Source organism: Panthera pardus, unplaced genomic scaffold, assembly GCF_024362965.1.
Source record: "Panthera pardus isolate Hobbes unplaced genomic scaffold, ASM2436296v1 HiC_scaffold_2, whole genome shotgun sequence".
Classification (NCBI taxonomy): Eukaryota; Metazoa; Chordata; class Mammalia; order Carnivora; family Felidae; genus Panthera; species Panthera pardus.
Genome location: NW_026526765.1, coordinates 65573596 through 65593355, shown reverse-complemented (window position 1 = coordinate 65593355; position 19760 = coordinate 65573596). Strand labels below are relative to the sequence as shown.

The 19760-nt window shown below is 51.2% G+C and overlaps 2 protein-coding genes across 4 annotated transcripts in view; one reads left to right on the top strand and one right to left on the bottom strand.

The window, feature by feature from the left end:
• The first annotated feature begins 223 nt into the window (after positions 1-223).
• HK3 (hexokinase 3) lies at positions 224-18372 on the top strand. The gene is made up of 19 exons (XM_019450411.2): positions 224-1525; positions 5117-5238; positions 8255-8417; positions 8621-8775; positions 8862-8981; positions 9071-9166; positions 10085-10184; positions 10266-10449; positions 10896-11051; positions 11197-11430; positions 11796-12091; positions 12203-12342; positions 12422-12541; positions 14968-15063; positions 15248-15347; positions 17126-17309; positions 17409-17564; positions 17729-17962; positions 18050-18372. The coding sequence occupies exons 1-19, from the start codon at positions 1465-1467 to the stop codon at positions 18192-18194; spliced, it is 2862 nt and encodes a 953-aa protein (XP_019305956.2). The 5' UTR covers positions 224-1464; the 3' UTR covers positions 18195-18372.
• Positions 18343-19760, bottom strand: part of UNC5A (unc-5 netrin receptor A) — a 62069-nt gene continuing 60651 nt past the window's right edge. For all 3 annotated transcript variants that reach the window (XM_019450413.2, XM_019450416.2, XM_019450415.2), the window contains one exon: positions 18343-19543. In XM_019450413.2, the coding sequence (XP_019305958.1) occupies positions 19378-19543 (166 nt within the window). In that variant the 3' untranslated portion in view covers positions 18343-19377. The remainder of the gene's footprint in view (positions 19544-19760) is intronic.

The window sequence follows — 19760 nt, the reverse complement described above, 5'->3', positions numbered from 1 at the left end:
TCTACTGTAGATAGTGGTAGGGTTACTGCTGTTGAGGTAGACCAGAGTTTTAAAATTTCTGCTTACCAATTTCTCAGAAATGAAAATTGGTGCAGTATGTCTGGTCTCCTGTCTTGGTGGGTGTCTTAGCCTGTTCAGACTTCTATAACAAAATACCACAGACTGGTATATAAACAACAGAAATTTATTAGTCTGTATACTGAAGTCTCAGATCAAGCATGATTGAGTGAGGGCCCTTTTCTAGGTTGCAGACTGCCAACTTCTCATATCCTCTCATGACAGAAGGGGCAAAGATGCTCTCTAGGGCCTCTTTTATGAGGGCACTGATCCCATTAGGGCTCTGCCCTTATGACTAATCTTCCAAAGGCCCCATCTCATATCTTCACCTTGGGCATTAGGTTTGCAACATAAGAATTTGGGGGGGATACAGATATTCAGACCATGGGAGTGGTCATAGTGATACCCCAAGGTTCTATGTATTCAAGAAGACCAATTTGTGCAAAAACAGCTTTGTGGCCAACAGCTGTACTGCAGCCTGAGATTCCCATTTCCTTTCTGGTAGAGAAGACCCAAGGTATGAGCCTACTTTCTCCCCACCCACCCCTTGGCCTACCAATTCAAGGATAGACTCTACAGTCTGGCTGCCACCTTTCCCATTATATATCCCCACCTACACATATCTTCTTTAGGTCTTTGGAGCTGCATCCCATTCCATGAAGGTGCCTTGTGCTCCGTGATTTTGTACATGATCTTCTCTTTGTCAAGGATCACCTCTGCCAGCATACTGCTATTCGTCCTTCAAGGCTTAGCTTTCTCAAATTGCCCTGCCCACTCTAGAACAGAGTTAGTCTCTTCCTCTTGTGTTCCCACATTGCCTCTTGCACATTAGTACTTCAGCATTTTACTGTTGATTTATTTATTTTGAGAGAGAGTGTGTGTGTGAGTTGGGGAGAGGCAGAGAGAGGGAAAGAAAGAATCCTATGCAGGCTCCATGCTGCCAGTGCAGAGCCCAATGGAGGGCTCGATCCCACGAGTCTGGAGATCACAACTGAGGCTGAAATCAAGAGTTGACACTTAACTGACTGAGCCACCCATCTGCCCCAGTACTACATTTTGGAAAATTGTCTATTGTACTGTACATTTCTCATGCTAGGCTCTTCCATCTTTCCAGGGGTAAGCCATCAACTCAAAACTCAGACTCTGAGTGTTTGTAAAGTGGACGGAGCTCCCAGCATTACAGAGGGGATGTCCCAGGGTCCTTGACCTAGTTCAGGGCTCCAGTTTCCTGCTTCATCTTGCTTAAGTTTGCACCATAGCCCTGCCTGTGCTGGGCTTCTCTTAAGGCAGACTCAGAAGGAAGTGCACCTTCCTGAATTAACTGATGTTCAGTTAGTGGTGGCCAAGGAAGAGGGTGGGACATTACAACTCAGGTGACTTGTGAGTTTCATTTCACAGTTCAGTGGGATGCCTCACATTGAGAGAGAAGAGCTGACGCCCGAGGAAAGTGACCAACTGCTTCTCCCAGGTAAGAGCCTCTTCTAATTCCTGCTTGCTTCAGCCCCAGTCCCTTGCCCTCATCTCTCCAGCTTGGCCCATGCTAGGGGAGTGGAGGCTGGAACGACTAAGCCAGATGTCCTCAGTGGTAGCTCCCATCCTTGGCAGGGATCCGTGGATACTTTTCAGAAGGAAGTCTCACTTCATGTAGCTGATTCAGCTGAGTTAAGCTAAGAGGCCAACAGTTACTCAAACATGTGCAGACCCTGGCTGGGTTCTGGGAATCTAGGGATGTGGAAGAAATGTCCCTCCCCACTGGGCTCAGCTGGAAGAGGCAAACAGGGATACATTTACTGGGAGTGTAAACACTGAGATTTATTGAGGGGAATCTTCACAGTCTTTGGCATGTAGAAATATGGAATAGATATCAAATAGAAGAGTGAATGAGTAAGAGAGTGAATATATGATTGAATTAGCTGGGAGTGAGTGAATGAATGTTTGAGTTAGCTGAGCCTCAAAAGGAGAGTGAAAGCTCACCCCGTGTGTAACTCTTGGCCCTTTACTAAGATTATAATTGCCTTAGTTATCCCATTTTATTCTTGAAACAAACTTGTAACATACGTGGAGTTAACATTCCCATTTGACAGATTTTGGAAATTAGGTATATGTTACTTTGAGGAAATTTGTTAGAAACTCATTTCTTAGTTCTCCAAATAAGGACCCCACCCCCAACCCCCAAATTTTTCAAAGCTGTATTAGCACCTACCTATGCCAAATTTTGTGCTGGGCTGAAGATGTAAATGACTCAGACACAGTACTTCCAGAGTCAAGGAATGCCGTGAATGAAGGCTGGACAGCAGGAGACAGGGTGAAGCTTGTAGTAAGTGTGGCTGGACTATGAGTGGGAGTAGCAAGAGAGGAAGCTTGGGGCCTGCAATGCTGTGATAAAGAGTTTTAGACTTTTTTTTTTTTTTTTTTTTTTTCCCTGCAGTGGGAACATCACAATGTAAAGGTTTACCTCCTTAAGGGAGATAGGGCTGGGAAATGGCATTTTTGCATAGTCTGGTGATATGTTGGTAGTTGGTAGGGCAGGGAGATATACAAATTGGAGCAGAAGTATCAGTTAGTAGTTGTTGGAATAATCAGATGGGAATAGGGTCTGGGGCAATGGCAGTGGGAACCAGGAGGAGGGGATACATGGGAGAACTCTTTCCATTTTTAGCTCTTTCAGCGTAAGACCTGATTGCATAGAGGAAGTGAGGGTCAAGGATGTAAACAGGCACCTGAATAGCTGTGAGAGTGAGCAACCTTAATGCCTCCAGCCAATGTGGAGGACAGGAAGAGTTTCATAAGGAAAAGTGAAGGAGAAAATGAATGTGTCTTTGACTATTGAATTTGATGAGCCTCTCTATCGTCTGGACAGTAATGTCTAACAGACCATTAGAATTTGGGATTTGGTTCAGGACAGGGGTTGATTTAGGAGCCCTTGCAAATAGGCCTCAATCAAACCTTGCAGATGATACAAAGGGAGTGTGGGGAAGAGGGCTATGGCCAGAAACTAGGAGAGGGGGGTGTTGTTTAAGGGGAGAGGAGAGAAGAAGTTATGAAGACTATGAGAGACTCAGGAAGGAGGCCCAGGAAAGACTGGCTGTCAAAGCCAAGGGACAAGGGAATTTTACAGTGAAAAGAATGCTCATGGCTTTGCATGACTGAGAGAGGACAGTAAGGGTGGGGACTGAGGAAAAGGTTGGGATTGGGCAGTCAGGAGATCCTAGGTGATCAGTAGGAGGGCAAATTCATGGGCATCATGGGGGTGGAAGATGGGGAGGGGTTGCAGGGATGGAAGAGTATCTTTCCTGAAGTTTTGCTGTTATAGGAAGAGAGGTAGAGTAATTCAGTGGACAGATGCCTTCTGCTCATCTTGGGGCCTCCACTGCATTTTCCCTTTTTCTTAACCCTGAAAGGCACCTGAATCCCCAAAAGCTCCCTTGGGAACTTCTTGGAACACCAATACCACCTCTAGCTTGAATTAGCAAAGTACCAGACATCTCTACAGTCCTTTACAGTGTGCAAAGGGCTTTCAGATTCATTAACTCCTTTAATCCTCACAAGAACTGAATTTTTGTCCTGTCATAGAAGAGGAGATTGAGGCTCATAGAGTTTCAATTCAGATTCATCTAAATAAATCTGAAGGCACACCCTGAGCAAGGTTCTTTTGTTCTCATTATTTCATTTGCGCCACATAGCCCTTTGACATATATTGGTCCCCATTTGGCAGATGAAGAAAATTAGGCCTCCAGATTAGACACCTGGTGATGCTGCTTTGTGAAGAGCTGGGTCCTCGACTTTGAGCACAGGGCTGTTTCCATTCTGCATCACTATACTTCTAAAACCCACCCATGAACTGATGTTTGTGTTACACATTAAATTTCCTGAAGGAAAAAAAAAAATCCCAAAACTAACTTTATTTATTTATTTATTTTAATGTGTACTTATTTTTGAGAGAGACAGAGTGTGATTGGGAGAGGGGCAGAGAGAGGGAGACACAGAATCCAAAGCAGACTCCAGGCTCCAAGCTGTCACCACAGAGCCCAATGCAGGACTTGAACTCACAAACCGTTAGATCATGACCTGAGCTAAAGTCAGATGCTTAACTGATTGAGCCACCCAGGCGCCCCTCAAAGCATTTTCTAAGTCTTACTCCATTTAATTCTTACAACAACCTTGTAAAGGTAGATGGTAGATATTTCCTCCCATTTTACAGATGAAAAAACTGAAATTCAAAGAAGTCAGAAATGACCTGCCCGAAGTTGTGCCACTAGTGGAACTCCTTTCTAAAGCGCGAACCCATCCCTGTTTAGATCTCCCTTCAAGATGAAGTTTGCTGGGCACCTGGGTGGCTTAGTCAGTTAAGTGTCCAACTCTTGATTTGGGCTCAGGTCATGACCTCACGGTTCGTGAGACTGAGCTCCACATTGGGCTCTGAGCTGACAGTGCGGAGCCTGCTTGGGATTCTCTCTCTCTCCCTCTCTCTGCCCCTCCTCCACTCACCCTCTCTTTCTCTTTCTCAAAATAAACTTAAAAAAAAAAAAAGATGAAATCTGCATGCCTTAGCTAGGCATAAAGGCCATTCTTAGTCCAGCCTGCCTGCTTCTCCAGCAAGTCTTTGGCCCCTCCTTACCTCACACCCTTTGTTCCAAACCTCTGGAACATCCCTGAAATCCCAAGCACAGTAGCAGGTCCATGTCTGTTACTGCCCATGTCAACTGTATTATGATTGTTGGTAAGGCTCTGAAATCCCTGAGGCCAAGGGCTACATCTCCTTTGTACCCCAACATTAGGCACAGTAGCCATCAGGAATTGTAAATGTAAATAAATGACAGAATGAATAAATGGCATTGGGATTAGAAATCAGTCTTCCTAATGCTCTGTTAATATACATGCTTCTGGAAAATGAAGGCCTTCTGGTTGATTACCAAAGGATCCGTTGATGGTCAGAGGTTATGAGCTCTGCACACAGCTTTCTTCCCAGACCCCTTAAGAAGGAAGAAAGTTAAGGGCCATGGCCTCTGAGGGTTTGCAGAGTGTGTGGTTCATGAGGGCTGTCCTTTTCCTTCTATAGGTGGCCACCCCCCATTGTGGAAACACATGGACTCCATTGGGGCAGTAGGGTTGCAGCAAAGGGAAGGATTTCCTAGCTGCTCCCAGAAGGGCTTGCCTTGCCCCTCAGACAGCTCTGAGCTGGTAAGTGCAGCACTGGGTTTCTGTCTCATGGCTATTCAAGGCTGTCAAGGGCAGGATCAGCTGAATATGCAGTGGGGCCATGGGCTCACAGCCATGCAGCCCTTTCTAGTTAACCAAGCCTTTCAGATCTGATCTGGTAACTACCTCTTCTGTGGCTCCACACAACAGCAAGGTGGGGATTATCTTTTCATCTTACAGCTGAGAAAGAGGGGACTTAGAGAGGTGAAGTGATTTGAGTTTTAGTTGAGCTAAACAGGAGCTTCAGCTGAGGTGTTTCAGTTCCAAAGGCATTGCTTTTGCCACCTTGCTACATAGACGCTGTCCCTGCCCTGATGGGTTGGCATAGTCTAGAAAGGACCATCTTGGGGTTTTCTGGTAGAAAGTTGCATTCTTAAGGCACTTCCTTCTCCTATTTCTTTAGTTACTCCTGCATGTCTCCCTCCCTTCAACATGGCCACTGCAATCAGGCACACAGAGATGATTGCAGGGCTGAACTCAATGTAGAGGTTATTCTGCAGCACAGTCAGCTCAGACTGAGTTTCTCTTTTCTGTCATCTGTTTTTTTTTTTAAGTCTATTTATTTTGAGAGAGACAGAGACAGAGAGAGCAAGTGGGGGAGGGGCAGCGAGAGGGGTGTAGAGAGAATTGCAAGCAGAGCTGGACTCAGAGCTCAAACTCACAAACCATAGATCATTACCCAAGCTGAAACCAAGAGTCAGACACTTAACTAACCAAGCCACTCAGGCACCCTTCTTTTCTGTCATCTTGACCAAGATTTAGAAACCCTTGCATATTACACCATCAAGCAGGAAACACTTGTGTAAGTCATTTCATATCTGTTAGTCTGTTTCCTCATCAGTAAAATGGAGGAAAATAAAGTCTAATCCTCCCACCCCCTTGGAGGATTAAGTGAACTAATGGAGATAAAGGACCTGCACAGAGGAGGCATCCATGAAAGGGTTCTTGAGTTGTTCCCTGCAGTTTCTTTAGTTTTCTAGGTTATTCTGACATCTGCTGGACTTGGCTTGTTGCCTAAACTGTGAGGGCATCACCCCTCACTGCATTTCACGCTCCCACTTCACCTTTGTCCAGTCTCTGCTCCAGACCATGCTATCAACGTTTCCCTAGTATACAACTCATGATTGGGCCACAGAAGTGAGCAATGAATGACATGGCCCCTGGCATGGGGGACTCAGGCCTTCTGAGTATTATTATTCTCTTGGCCATATTCCAGGGCCACACAGCCAGGAAGTGGCAGAACAAGGACTCAGATGTAAGTTTTCTCATCCTTTGGAGTTTCTTTGCTGTAACCTTCATCAGCTTTGAGTTCTTTTGAGGTGAAATTGCTAGTTTTTATAAGGTTTCACATTCATATGGAAACCCCTCTTCGGTCAGTTCTGGGCTCAAATCCCACTCTATCCCTTAATAGCTGCTTGGGTTATGCAGATGACTATCCCTCTCTGAGCTTCAGTTTCATCATTTGTAACACATGAACAACCCCTCCTAGTGTACATGGCTGCTAGAAGCATCCCCTATAATGTAAACACGGAACTGAACATCTGGCACTCCAGGTAGGATCATTTGCCTCCTTAGGAATCTGTTTTCCATTCTCTTCTTAAGCAGAGGTGGGAGCAACTCGCCTGCATCTCCCTCACTGAACATCCTTTCCTCCTTGGCTCTCCCTGCCTCCTTATTCATATGCCTGGTGGTTACTTTGCAGATATGGGTCCAGCGTGGGGCACTGGAATGGAATTCCTGTGGGACAGGTGGTGAGGACCTGGGAAAGGCTCAGGCCAGGAGACTAGAAAATAGAGTCACAGGTTGGGACTCTCCAGCAAACCTAGGAGGGCTGCTGGTGTCTCTTTGAAGGACAGGCCAGAGAGTCATCTGGGGTAGGTTTCCACATACAGATGAGGTACTGGGGTCCTCTTAAACTCCCCCACAGTAGCCTGATGGAGAAGAACCTGGGGTGTCCTATTCTCTGCTTTTTGCTTGCCTATCCCTCCCATCACTTTGATTCATCCCTAGTCCAGCCTTCCCCCCAATTCATCCCCTCACTCTGAAGAAAATCCCTTTATCCTCTTCTCCAGATCTTCAAATGGCTTGTTCCCTTCCTTCATTTAGGTCACCTCCTCAGGGAGAACTTCCCAGACCAATATCCAAAAATACCTCTTCCTCCCCTGGTCACTCTCAAACTTCTATTCCTGCCTTTAAAAAAAAAAAAAAATCTACCATTTCTACCAGAATATATGTTTATTTGCTTATTTTCTGCATCTATGCTGAAATCTGAGCTTCACAAGAACAGAACTCAGCTGGTTATGCAACATATAGTGCTTAGAATAGTGTTGGGCATGTAGTAGGGGCTCTATCGATGTCTGTGGGAAGGATGGCTGACTGATGGCTGATGACTGATGGCCAATTGTCCTCCATTGTGTAGCCTCCAAATTTTCCTGGGCCGGGCTTACTTAGGTTCCAGAGTCAAATGGATTAAGAACCTGAACTTGAGATTCATTCACACATTTTGTTCATTTGCTCATTCAATGATAATTCACTGAGCAGCTCACCTCTGGGTACTGGGGAGCCAGAGTGAGTCAGGGGTATGACAGGAGAGAGATCTCACTAAACCCTGAATTCAAAGAAGAGGAAGGGGCAGGGGACACAGGGATCTGAGAAGGAGCTACCAGAGAATGGAGCAGGAGGAGGAAGTGTGTGGGTCTCCCCTCTAAGAAGGAACCTTCTAAGAATGCAGGAATGTAGTGTAAGCTGCAGGCTATAAAAGAGAGCCAAGGGATGTGAAGAGGTGAGGAGTGGGGCTGAGCAGGTGTTGGGGAGACCAGCAAGGCTCAGAAAGAGCTCAGGAAGGGCTCTAGTCAGCTTCTGGGAAAGTCAAGGGAGGTGCTGGTCTGTACTGGCAAGAAGAGGAGGTGTGAGCCAGGCAGGACAGTCCTGATTAGAGTGAGAGAGCTTGGCTAGGTTAACAGGGCTCTTGCCCAGATGTTAGCCTGTTTCTCCCCAGGTGCTGGAATGCCTACAGCAATTCAAGGTAACACAGACACAGCTGCAGCAGATCCAAACCAGCCTCCTGGGCTCCATGGAGCAGGCACTAGGGGGGCAGGCCAGCTCTGCTTCCGCTGTCCGGATGCTGCCCACATATGTGGGGTCCACCCCACATGGCACTGGTGGGTGACATAGACTAAGATGGGTGGGCAGGCCTGGGGAGAGTGTTCTGATCTGGGGAAGGGAGAAGTTCCTTATCCCTCTTCCCATTAAGGTTCCCAACTCTAAGCTCTCTTAATGAGACTTTACAGTCCTTGGAGATGTTTCTGGGAGGCAGAGGGCTTGTCTTGCCAGCTCATGCCTTTCTGTGACCTTTCTGCCCCAGAGCAAGGAGATTTTTTGGTGCTGGAGCTGGGGGCCACAGGGGCCTCACTGCGTGTTCTGTGGGTGACTCTGATGGGCACTGAAGGACACAGGATGGAGCCCCGGAGCCAGGAGTTTGTGATCCCCCCAGAAGTGATGCTGGGACCTGGTCAGCAGGTGAGAGGTCACTGCCCAGTCTCTGGGGCTTGGCTGGGTAGCCAGGGCTCTGGTGGGCAGATTTGAGCCCCCAACCTGTTCCACAGCTCTTTGACTTTGCTGCCCACTGCCTGTCTGAGTTCCTGGATGCATTCCCTGTGAGCACTCAGGATCTGCAGCTTGGGTTCAGCTTCTCCTTCCCTTGTCACCAGACAGGACTGGACAGGGTGAGGCAGAGTGGGCATGGGAACATTGGGTGGAGGAACCACAACCCTATGAAGGTTGCTGGGGAGTAACCCAGCTTTCCTGCCCCCAGAGCACCCTCATTTCCTGGACCAAAGGTTTTAGGTGCAGTGGTGTGGAAGGCCACGACGTGGTCCAGTTACTACGAGATGCCATCAAGAGGCAGGGGGTGAGTAGAGGCAAGGGCAATGGGAGGGCAGCTTGTGTGGCCTGGGCCTGGGCCCAGCACACATAGGCTGTGCCTGTGCTCCTGGGAAGGCCTGCTTTCCTTTTCTGTTTATATCCTTTATCCAGTTTAACTCTGGGGTGAATGTTGCTACCATTCCCATTTTATAGGTAAGGAGGCTGAGGCTAGGAAAGGTCAAAAAATTTTCAGGACTGTAGGAGAAAACAAGGATGAAAGGACTTGACCCTGTCCTCAAGGACTTCACAGTCTAGTGGGAAAGCATTTTGACAAAAGATTGTCCCTGTCAAGGAGGTGGTTCCAATGACTCTGGTAGCACTGGGAAAGGTACACCAGGACCTGGGCAGGGATTTGAAGGAGGAATTCTCCAGGTGTATAAGCTAGGCCTGGGGTGGAAGGTCTGGTTTCAGAGAAGAGAATATGCAAAAGCCTGGATGCCTGAGAAAGGTGGATCTGAATTCATGTGACTAAATACAGTGGTGCTAGTGGATGGTAGTCAGGGCTGGGAGGAGCAGGCTTGGGAAGCCAGGCCAAGATGAGGATGAGCAAGCCAGGTGCCAACAGTGCAGTTTTCCAGATGCCATGCTTGCTCACCCTCATCTTGGTCCTGTGGGGAGCGCTGGTGTTCTGGGGGTGATGGCTGAGGTTGGAGCCTTTGAGAGTCCCAGAACCCGAGCTGGGGGTGGAAGAGCCAAGGGGAAGTGTGGAATGGGAGGAAAATCCTCTAGGTGGGATGGCCTAGAATATATGTGTGGGCATGAGCACACATATTTCATGGACTCTGAGAACCTCCATCAAAGCCAGGACCCCTCCGTCAAACCAAGGCCCTAGGCTTGCCTATCCCCCCGGTTCCCCACTACCTACATAGGTAGAACCCTGACCTCTGCCCTCTCCATTGTCTAGGCCTACAGCATCGATGTGGTTGCCGTGGTGAATGACACAGTGGGCACCATGATGGGCTGCGAGCCAGGGGTTGGGCCTTGTGAGGTCGGGCTTGTTGTAGGTGAGCGGTGGGCCATTTGTGATGATGGGTAGAGGGCACAGCTACCTGATGGGGAGGTCCTGATGGAGTCATCCCTGCCAGACACTGGCACCAATGCATGTTACATGGAGGAGGCAAGGCATGTGGCGGTGCTGGATGAGGACCGGGGCCGTGTCTGCGTCAGCGTTGAGTGGGGCTCCTTCGGCGATGATGAAGCCCTGGGACCAGTGCTGACCACATTTGACCATGCCTTGGACCAAGAGTCCCTGAATCCTGGTGCCCAGAGGTGGCCTGATCTTCTGCTCTAGAGCTTATCATTCTTCTGCTCCCTTCCTCACTGCTATCCCTGAACTCAGGACCCTCCCTCTTGCTTGCTCATAGGGTTTCCAGGTTGCAACCTGGGGGGCCCTGGCCAGGCTCAAAGAATTAAGGGCTTAAGATTCTAGAACCCAGAGTTTTCAACACTTAGCCCTCCCTTATTCCTGACAGGTGTTCCCTGCCCTCTTTTGGGTCCTGCCACCCTCCAGGAGCCCCTCTGAACCCAACTTAAGCCAGAGGGGGCAGCAAAATCTGGATAAACACCCACCTATCTCCTGGAAGGCCATTTGCTTCTAGAACCTCCAGTCCGGGGACCCTAAAGAAAATGATCCTTCTTTTGGGGCTCTTAGAGGTGGGGTCAGGTGGGCTGAGGGCTTAAGAAAGGCTCTGTCCAGCCATACTTCCTACCTATAGGTTTGAGAAGATGATTGGGGGCTTGTACCTGGGTGAACTGGTGAGGCTTGTGTTGGCTCACCTGGCCCAGCAAGGAGCCCTCTTTGGCGGCTGCACCTCCCCTGCCCTGCTGAGCCGAGGCAGCATTCTCCTAGAGCATGTGACTGAGATGGAGGAGTAAGTAGGGAAAGCGAGTGGGCCTAGACAAGGGGCTTCTTGGCTTGGGAGAGGGAAGGATGCTCTGTCCCCCAGGTAGCTCTGGGGCTGGGGGTGGGTAGGGAGCTTCCAGGCTCTTGAGTCCCAGTATGCTGTGTCCCTCTAGCCCCTTGGCCGGGGCAGCCCGTGTGCATGCTATCCTGCAGGACTTGGGCCTGAGCGTGGGAACCTCGGATGCTGAGCTTGTGCGGTACGTGTGCACAGCCGTGTTTACTCGGGCTGCCCGACTCTGTGGTGCTGCCCTGGCTGCTGTTCTCTCCCGCCTCCAACACAGCCGGGAGCAGCAGATGCTTCAGATCGCTGTGGCCACCGGAGGCCGAGTGTTTGAGCGACATCCCAGGTATGGGAAAAACACACAATCCTGTGTGAGCAGGTAGCAAGAACATGTGTGTGTTTTCCATAGAGACCCAGAGGGCACTCTGTGGTAGCATGGGTGCCAGGCAGTGGGTACAAGTGGCACTCAAGCAGAGTGAGGTCAGATGGGGACTAAGGGAAGCCAGAGGAAGTCACGGGAGAGAAAAGATGCTTCTCTTTGGGTGTGCAAGGGAGGGGTCTCTGGGAGCACTGGAGACACTGGGCATATGGTTGGTTCACAGATGGATTTAGAATTGAAGGGATCTGGAGTAATGGGGCTCAGGGCTTCAGCAAGCCCTGGGGTTCAGGTTCAGGTGCCAAGCCAGGTATGCTTGCTATGTGTCTGTGTAGTTTCCTCAGCATCCTGCAGGAGACCGTGATGCTCCTGGTCCCTGAATGTGACGTCTCCTTCATTCCCTCTGTGGACGGGGGCGGCCGGGGCGTGGCAATGGTGACTGCTGTGGCTGCCCGCCTGGCTGCTCACCGACGCCTGCTGGAAGAGACCCTGGCACCATTCCGGTTGAACCGTGAACAGCTGGCAGCAGTGCAGGCACAGATGCAGGAGGCCATGGCCAAGGGGCTCCGAGGGGAGGCCTCATCCCTCCGAATGCTGCCCACTTATGTACGGGCCACGCCTGATGGCAGTGGTGAGGACCTGGCCTAAGTGTGGGGCTGGGTTATGGGTTCCTGGAAGTCATAGCATGTGCTGAAGTCGAGCCACCAGCTTTGTCCTGGCACTGAGGGTCTCTGTCCCACAGAGCGTGGGGACTTCCTGGCCCTGGACCTTGGGGGCACCAACTTCCGGGTCCTCCTGGTACGTGTAACTGCAGGAGGTGTGCAGATCACCAGCCAGGTCTACTCCATCCCAGAGTGTGTGGCCCAGGGCTCTGGACAGCAGGTACTCACAGCTTGGACCTGATGTCAAGAATGGGGAAGAGCCAGGATGGGACCACCCTCTGACTTGCCCCGTATCTTAGCTCTTCGACCACATTGTGGACTGCATTGTGGACTTCCAGCAGAAGCAAGGCCTGAGTGGGCAGAGCCTCCCCCTGGGTTTCACCTTCTCCTTCCCATGCAGGCAGCTTGGCCTGGATCAGGTGAGGGAGGGAGGGCCAGGAGAAACCATCCCCAAGGGCTTTCCACCCTCATCCCCTTCATGAAATGGGCAGGAGGCCTGGGAGAGGGCTTCAGGTGTCCTGGGCTGGAGCTAGGGGTGGGCAGAAGCACTGCTGTGCTGGGCCAGCACTTAGTCCCAGTTTCCCTGGATATGGTGCGTGCAGGTGGAGGAGGTGTGGCCTAGAATCTAGTGAAGTGGCCTGGAATCTAGGGCTATAAAGAGGCCTGAGGTGGAAAAGATCATGGATACCCCTGGGGGCTGCCAATGGGCAGGAAAGTGGAGCCAGGTTAGGTCTGGGCGCTCGGGAGCAGTGTAGGCCCAGATCAGGGCTGATGAGGGGACACACTGACTCTCCCCCACAGCCCTGGTGTACTGATCTAGGGGACCTGCAGGGAAGAGCATTTGTTCCTGTATTTCAAGCGGCTGTGTTGTCCAGTTTCTTTGCATGTCTTCCCTTCCTGGCCTTGCTGTGCCCTGGCTTGGTGTTGGGTGCCTGACTGGAATGGCAGAGCAGCACAGAACTAGACACAGCACCCACTAAGCATCCACCTCTGCATGTCCTTCAACAGGAATGCTGGACTTCTCAGTGCATACATCTGAGGCCTGTCATGCAGACAGCTCCTCCCAGACCTCTGGTCCAAGTTCCCAGGAGTCTCCTCCTCAACAACCCCAACTTCTGCCAGAAAGCCTCCTGTGATGAGGAGCTTGCTGCCCCTAAAGTTGCCCACCACATTCTTCCACGCCTGTGCTCACTGAAAAAGCTCTGCTTTCTCTTCTCCACCCAGCCTTTGTGCAGGTTTCACCTCTGCTCCAGCTCTGACCTCTCTCAGACACCTGCCTCTGTATTTTGCTTTCTTTCACACAGTGGCCCTTTGGAATTGAGCATTCAGCACTGTCTGCTGGTCTCCTCCACTCTAGGCTAAGCACCCTTGCACCGTTTGATTATTCCTTGTAAGGTGTGAGAAGAAGATGGGACTCAGGATGCAAAATCAGGCATGCAAAAACAAACAAGGTCCTATTCATTTTCTAGAACTGAACTTAATTTCTGTGTTGAGCCCACATTCTTTTGAGGAGTGATAACTTAATGATAATCAATTTGGGGACCTCCTTCTCCAGGTAGGGGTCGCTCCCAACTGCACAGCATCCTTTGTTGTGTACGTGCAGATACTCGGGGAAGTCAGGAGATGCCCAGGCCCCAGCTATGTGGACTCTCTGCCACTTCCTGTCTTGGTTCTTGACACCTTCCTTGACAACTCACCTTCCCCTCCAAGGGGAAGGAGGACAGAGACCTCCTCTGCTGTCAGGTCACTCCAATCTCTACTGTCTCCTCCCTTCCCACACAGGGGAATGGCCCAGGAAGAGGCATAGGACACCTTTCTCAGGAAACTCCAAAACTTCAGTCCCTCACACCCAGCACCCCTTCCCCAGACCAGGGGTCTTTCTCTTGTCTGGGAGCAGGGAAGTTTTGCTGCTACTAATGATCTGTCTCCCCCACACTAACCCTCCTCCTCATTTGCCCTCTCACTCTCTGGTTTCTGGTTTCAATACAATGAGCATAGAACAATCTGGCTGTGGTTATATAGGAAAAAGGATAAAAGGAAATATTGTTGGGGGAAATGTCGGTTAATAGTTCTAAAATCTCCTGCCCCAAAGATTTTCATAGCTGCTCTGCATGCTCATACTTTGGGCAGAGCTGCCATTTTCTAATAGCAGTAGGCTAACTCCTCCTGCCCCCACCCTCAAGAGGAAGCACACTTAGAAATGAATAGTTCTATGCTGCCAAGCCCATCACTAAGTTCACAATTTAAGGCCAATGTCTCACAATAAAGGCCTATCTGTCTTGTCTCCCCCCATTCTGCCCAGGTGTCTGGATTCTGGCTTTTCCATTTGTCCTGCACTCATATCTGGAACACACAAGTGTATCTGCTATGGACACGGCTCTATCCCTAATTCCTCAATTTCCTTCCTCTCAAGTGACTCTTGCTAGTTCTTTCTGAAAGAGCAGAATTTTCTGTCATTTGGACCCCTGAGCCTTCTGTGTCCTCCCCCTTCTCATACATAGCACTCATTTTATCAGCTCGGTTCATTCCTAACCCAATTATGAAGGGCCGTTCCTTCTGGGCAGCCGTCTTAAAACATCCAGACTCTCAGACCATCTGAGCATTCTGGCACTAATAATAGAAGACATAGGTCAGATGGTTATTAATAGCTTTCTTTACACAGGAAGGCCCCTGGAGAGTTAGGAGGGGCAGAGGGCAAGGCCTTCAACCATGTGGCAGAGTGGGTATGGGATCCTGTTTGGGGAGAGGGGAAATCGTATGCTTCTGATGGGATGCAGGCTTTGGGGAGGGTGAGTGAGATTCCAAGGGGCCTTTACCTTCCTGCCCCACCTTGGTCCCACCCTAGGGCATCCTCCTAAACTGGACAAAGGGTTTCAATGCATCAGACTGTGAGGGCCAAGATGTTGTGTGTCTGCTGCGGGAAGCCATTGGGCGAAAACAGGTGAGGAGTCTGCCTCTAGGGATGCTTGGGGCTGTGGCAGGCCTTGAAGGGAGCAAAGGGTCCCTTGCTTCCTGACCCAGGGGGGTGGAGTGGGTGGCTCTCTGCAGTAGAGACCTTTGGGTCCAGCGCTGGTTGCCGTGACGACCACGTTGCCCAGCAACTAGCAGCATCCTTTTGTGTGCAGGCAGTGAAGCTGAATGTGGTTGCCATTGTCAATGACACGGTGGGGACCATGATGTCCTGTGGCTATGAGGATCCCCGTTGTGAGGTCGGCCTCATTGTTGGTGAGGAGGGCCCTGCTTTTTTGTGCTCCTACTGCCTGGTGTTAATTCATTGCTTCCTGTTGATTCCTCAGGTTGGACACTCCCCTGGTCTTGGGGATGTGGCATCTTTCCTGCCTGACCCAACTAGGCCCTGCAACACTCATTTGGACTGGGTGTCTAAACTTTGGTTGTTTAGCCCAGCTCAGCTACTGACTCACAGTCATTTAAGCTCTCTGAGCCTCAGTTTGCCCTTCAGTTAAATGACTCTGAGCTTTAGAGTCATACAGATTTGGGTGGAAATACTAGCTCTGCCACTTCTATCTGTACGACCTTGACCAAATCACCAGAGACTCAGTTTCCTTCTCTCTAAGATGGAGATAATAATGCCTGTCTCAAGGGTCATGAGAATGAAACAAGAGGCAACAAAGTGTGGGACAATGCTTAGCTCATGGTACATATACAGTGCTTGGAACTGAGTAGAGGCTGTGGGTGGAGGACACAGAATGAGCTGTGGGGGTCCTTCAGGTAGTCCAAGATCCTAAGTCTTTATTAAGCATTTCTCCTCTGGCCAGATAGGGCCTGGATGAAAGGTCAGGAAACCACATAAAGACAGGGGAAATACCTGTCTTCTCAAAACTGACCATGGGGTGCCTGGCTGGCTGTCAGAGGAGCATGTCACTCTTGATCTCAGGATCGTGAGTTAAAGTCCCATGTGGGGTGTAGAGATTACTTAAATGAAAAAAAAAAAAAAAACAAAAAAAAAACTTTAAAACAAACAAACAACTGACCATTTAGTGGGAATTGAGCCCAGAACAGCATGTGGCAGTCAGAGAGCTTAATCGGACTCTACACATCAGGGTGACAAGGCCAAGATCAGAAAGGAAGTGATCCCAACATGAATGGGACTTGAAGAGAGAGGGTTGTCTAGGCAGTGGAGGAGGGCTCCCACAGCTCTTTGGGTAGTCTCCCAGAGAAGGAGGTATGTAGTAGCCTCCTTTAAACTGGGGGCTTCTTGAAAATAGAACCTAGCATGGAGAGATGCTCAGGAGAGGTGTGCCCAGATTGCTATGTGAATAAACAACTAGTGAGAGGAATTCCAGGTGGGGCTGACAAGGAGACCACCTGCCTAGAGCTGACCATGTATTGGGGGAGAGGGAGGGGATGTCTTTACCCAGAGTATGCCTTCTGCCTAGAATGCCTTTCCTTTCTGTGCTTCTTGGCTTTAAGGTAAAATCCAAACGTCATTTCCTCTCTGTAGCTTTTCCTGACCCTCTAGGCAGGAAGACTCAGCGGTGCTTAAGGCTCCCATGATGCTCTTATTTGCACTTCTATCTGGGTACATACAGGCACTATCAGAGTTAGCTGCTTACTGCCCAACTTTGGCCACTGTAGGGCTCCTCATGTCTTGATTCCTATGTCCCTGGTTCCCAGCCAGAACCTGCTGGTTTGACTAAAGATGTGGAAAGCCAGTGTAGGGAGATTGGGCCTCTCAGTTGCAGGCAGCAGGGGTTGGGAGGCTCCCTCACGTATCTCCCAGGGGTGGTCTGGGGTAGCATGGAAGATACAGTGATGGTGGTGCTTGTAAGGAAAGTAGTGGAGGCCCAGAGGCCTTGATGCCCCAGGGTCTTCAGAAGGAATGTCAGGAAGGAAGGCATATCAGGATCTGGCACAGGTTGTGACTGTGGGGAAATGGAGAGGTAAGACATGAACCCAAATTTTGCCATCTCAGTCTGGGAAGGGTTCAGAGGAGTCTTATCCATGTCAGTAAATGGCTTCCACCCTGTCTGGCCTCTCTGCAGGAACTGGCACTAATGCCTGCTACATGGAGGAACTTCGGAATGTGGCAAGTGTGGCTGGGGATTCAGGCCACATGTGCATCAATATGGAGTGGGGAGCCTTTGGGGATGATGGCTCTCTGGGCTTGCTCAGAACCTGCTTTGATGCAAATGTGGACCAAGCATCCATCAACCCTGGCAAGCAGAGGTATGGGCTGGGTTGGAAAGAGGTGGCTGGTGGTGGCTGGCACTGGTTATGGTAGCAGGTGGGGTCTCCTGACCTTTGTGCACCTATGCTTTCTTGCAGTTTTGAGAAGATGATCAGTGGCATGTACCTTGGGGAGATCGTCCGCCACATTCTCTTGCATTTGACCAGCCTTGGAGTTCTCTTCCGGGGCCAGCAGACCCAGCGCCTTCAGACCAGGGACATCTTCAAGACCAAGTTTCTCTCTGAGATTGAAAGGTACCTGAGGCCTGCATTGCTCCTTCCACCTCCCAAAGGAATCTATCCACTTTGGGTAAAATTTTGGTTGGTGGGAGGTCCATTCCAGAGGATGGAGATGTCATGAGGTGGGAAAGCTAATGCAGGACTCTGGCTCTCTGTGCTTTCTTCCTTTCTTTCCTCAGTGACAGCCTGGCTCTGAGGCAGGTCCGAGCCATCCTGGAGGATCTGGGACTGCCCCTGACCTCAGATGATGCCCTGATGGTTCTGGAGGTGTGCCAGGCTGTGTCTCAGCGGGCTGCCCAGCTCTGTGGGGCGGGTGTGGCTGCTGTGGTGGAGAAGATCCGTGAGAACCGGGGCCTAGAAGAGTTGACTGTATCCGTGGGGGTGGATGGGACCCTCTACAAGCTGCACCCCCAGTGAGTCTGGGTGCTGGGCTGAGCAGGGAGGCATGGCTGGCTGGGGTCTGGCTGGCCTGGTCTTACCTCAGCCCCTCTCCTTCACAGCTTCTCCGGCCTGGTGGCGGCCACAGTCAGGGAGCTAGCCCCTCGCTGTGCGGTCACCTTCCTGCAGTCAGAAGATGGGTCTGGCAAAGGTGCAGCCCTGGTCACTGCGGTTGCCTGTCGCCTTGCCCAGATGGACCATGTTTGAAGAAGTCTCCAGGAACTACCCTTGCTGGACCAGGGCCCAGGTCCTACCTGTCCCCAGCTACCCAGGACTCCCAGAATAGCCCAAATGTGGCCATTCTGTGGCCACTAGCCTTGACCTCTGGCTTTCTCAGAGAGAAGTAGCACTTGGGTTAGCAATATATATATATAATTTATTTACATTCACGTCCGCTAAAATCCCTACGCACCCCGGCGGCCGGGCAAGGCTGTGTACATAAGGCCAAGTGTAAGTGCACGAATGCACTTAAGACAGAGTCAGGGCACGAGCTTCACACAACAGACCCCGCATGGGGGAACCGGCCAGTCCCAGGAGCGGGCACGCCACGGCACGCACACTTGCCATTGTCCAGCCCGGGACTCCCATTGCATATTCACATGCCCTGTTGGGCAGGGCTCCTCCAGGCTGGGGGTAGAGGGAGGATCAGGGAGGAGCCATTGGGTGTCCCTGGGTGGGTGGGAGAAGGGCAGCATGTGAGAGGCAGATGTGGACTGATACTGGGTGTGAGAGACGTGAGTGGCCTCCAGGTGTACAGCATGAGATGAGCGTGTGTGTGTGTGTGTGTGTGTGTGTGAGAGGGGGAGTATGTGAGATGAGAACACGAGACATGCATGGGCACATGCCCGTGCGGTGGTTGTGTGCCTGAACCCAGGGGCCGCCCCTTGTCCAGCTGTGGCCCTCAATCTAACAGGCTTGAAGCCAGGCCCCTCAGATGTGCCCCTACCTGGCAGGCACAGAAATGTTTGCATAAGGTCCAGCTCAGGCAGGAGCTCTGGGGGCCATGTCCCGAGCCCAGCGTGTGCGCGCATGCCCGTGTGTATGCGGCCTCCTGGCCAGGGGCAGGAGGAGAGGTAGCATCACACGCACATACACACACACAGATGGGCTGGGCCTGGCTTGGGCTCTAGGCACTGTCCACCCTGGGTGGGCCCCAGAGGCCAGGGCATGGTCAGAGCAGGTGGCAGTGCCAGCCTGGCCAGGCAGGCCTTGGAGGGGCAGAAGTGTAGGCAGGGTCTGAAGGGCCAGTGTTAAGGGACAGTGTCTGCCAGGAGGGGGCCTGTCCACACAGCTCCCCCTGAGCATGGGGGAAGGGCCCCGTCTGGCATCTGTCCGTCCCTGGTGGGTGCCAAAGCTGGTGAGAGTGTAGGCGTTGTAGGCCTGGCTGGCCTCAGCACTCCGCCTCTGACACCGTGAAGAGGCCAGCGTCTGGCTGGCCCAGTCCGGCTACTGCTGCAGCCAGCTGGCTGAGGTTGCCGTTGGGGAAGTGCCGCGCCTCCCACAGGTTGAGGATCATGGCTGTGGGGCTGGGCTTGGAGGCAAAGAAGCTGAGATGGCTGTGGAGGGGGTGGGGAGGGGGAACAGGAGCCAGTCAGCGCCCTGCCTTACCCCAGGCTGTACCCTCCTGTCCCTCAGCCCACCCAAGGGCAGGACCTCCCCTTGACCAAGTGCACCGACCACCCTGGGTGCTGGTGGATGGGGTGCAAGGCCCACAGAGCTTCCTGTCCACCCCACCCATCCTACCCCACCAGGATGGACTGCAGGTGGCCTTTG

What these genes read in the sequence shown, in the direction of transcription:
- HK3 (XM_019450411.2), top strand. Translation starts at nt 1,465, where the DNA reads ATGCCTCACATTGAGAGAGAAGAGCTGACGCCCGAGGAAAGTGACCAA. An exon ending in ACCAGACAGGACTGGACAGG is followed by an intron (nt 8,982 to 9,070) that starts GTGAGGCAGAGT and finishes TCCTGCCCCCAG; the next exon opens with AGCACCCTCATTTCCTGGAC. An exon ending in GGCCACGCCTGATGGCAGTG is followed by an intron (nt 12,092 to 12,202) that starts GTGAGGACCTGG and finishes TCTGTCCCACAG; the next exon opens with AGCGTGGGGACTTCCTGGCC.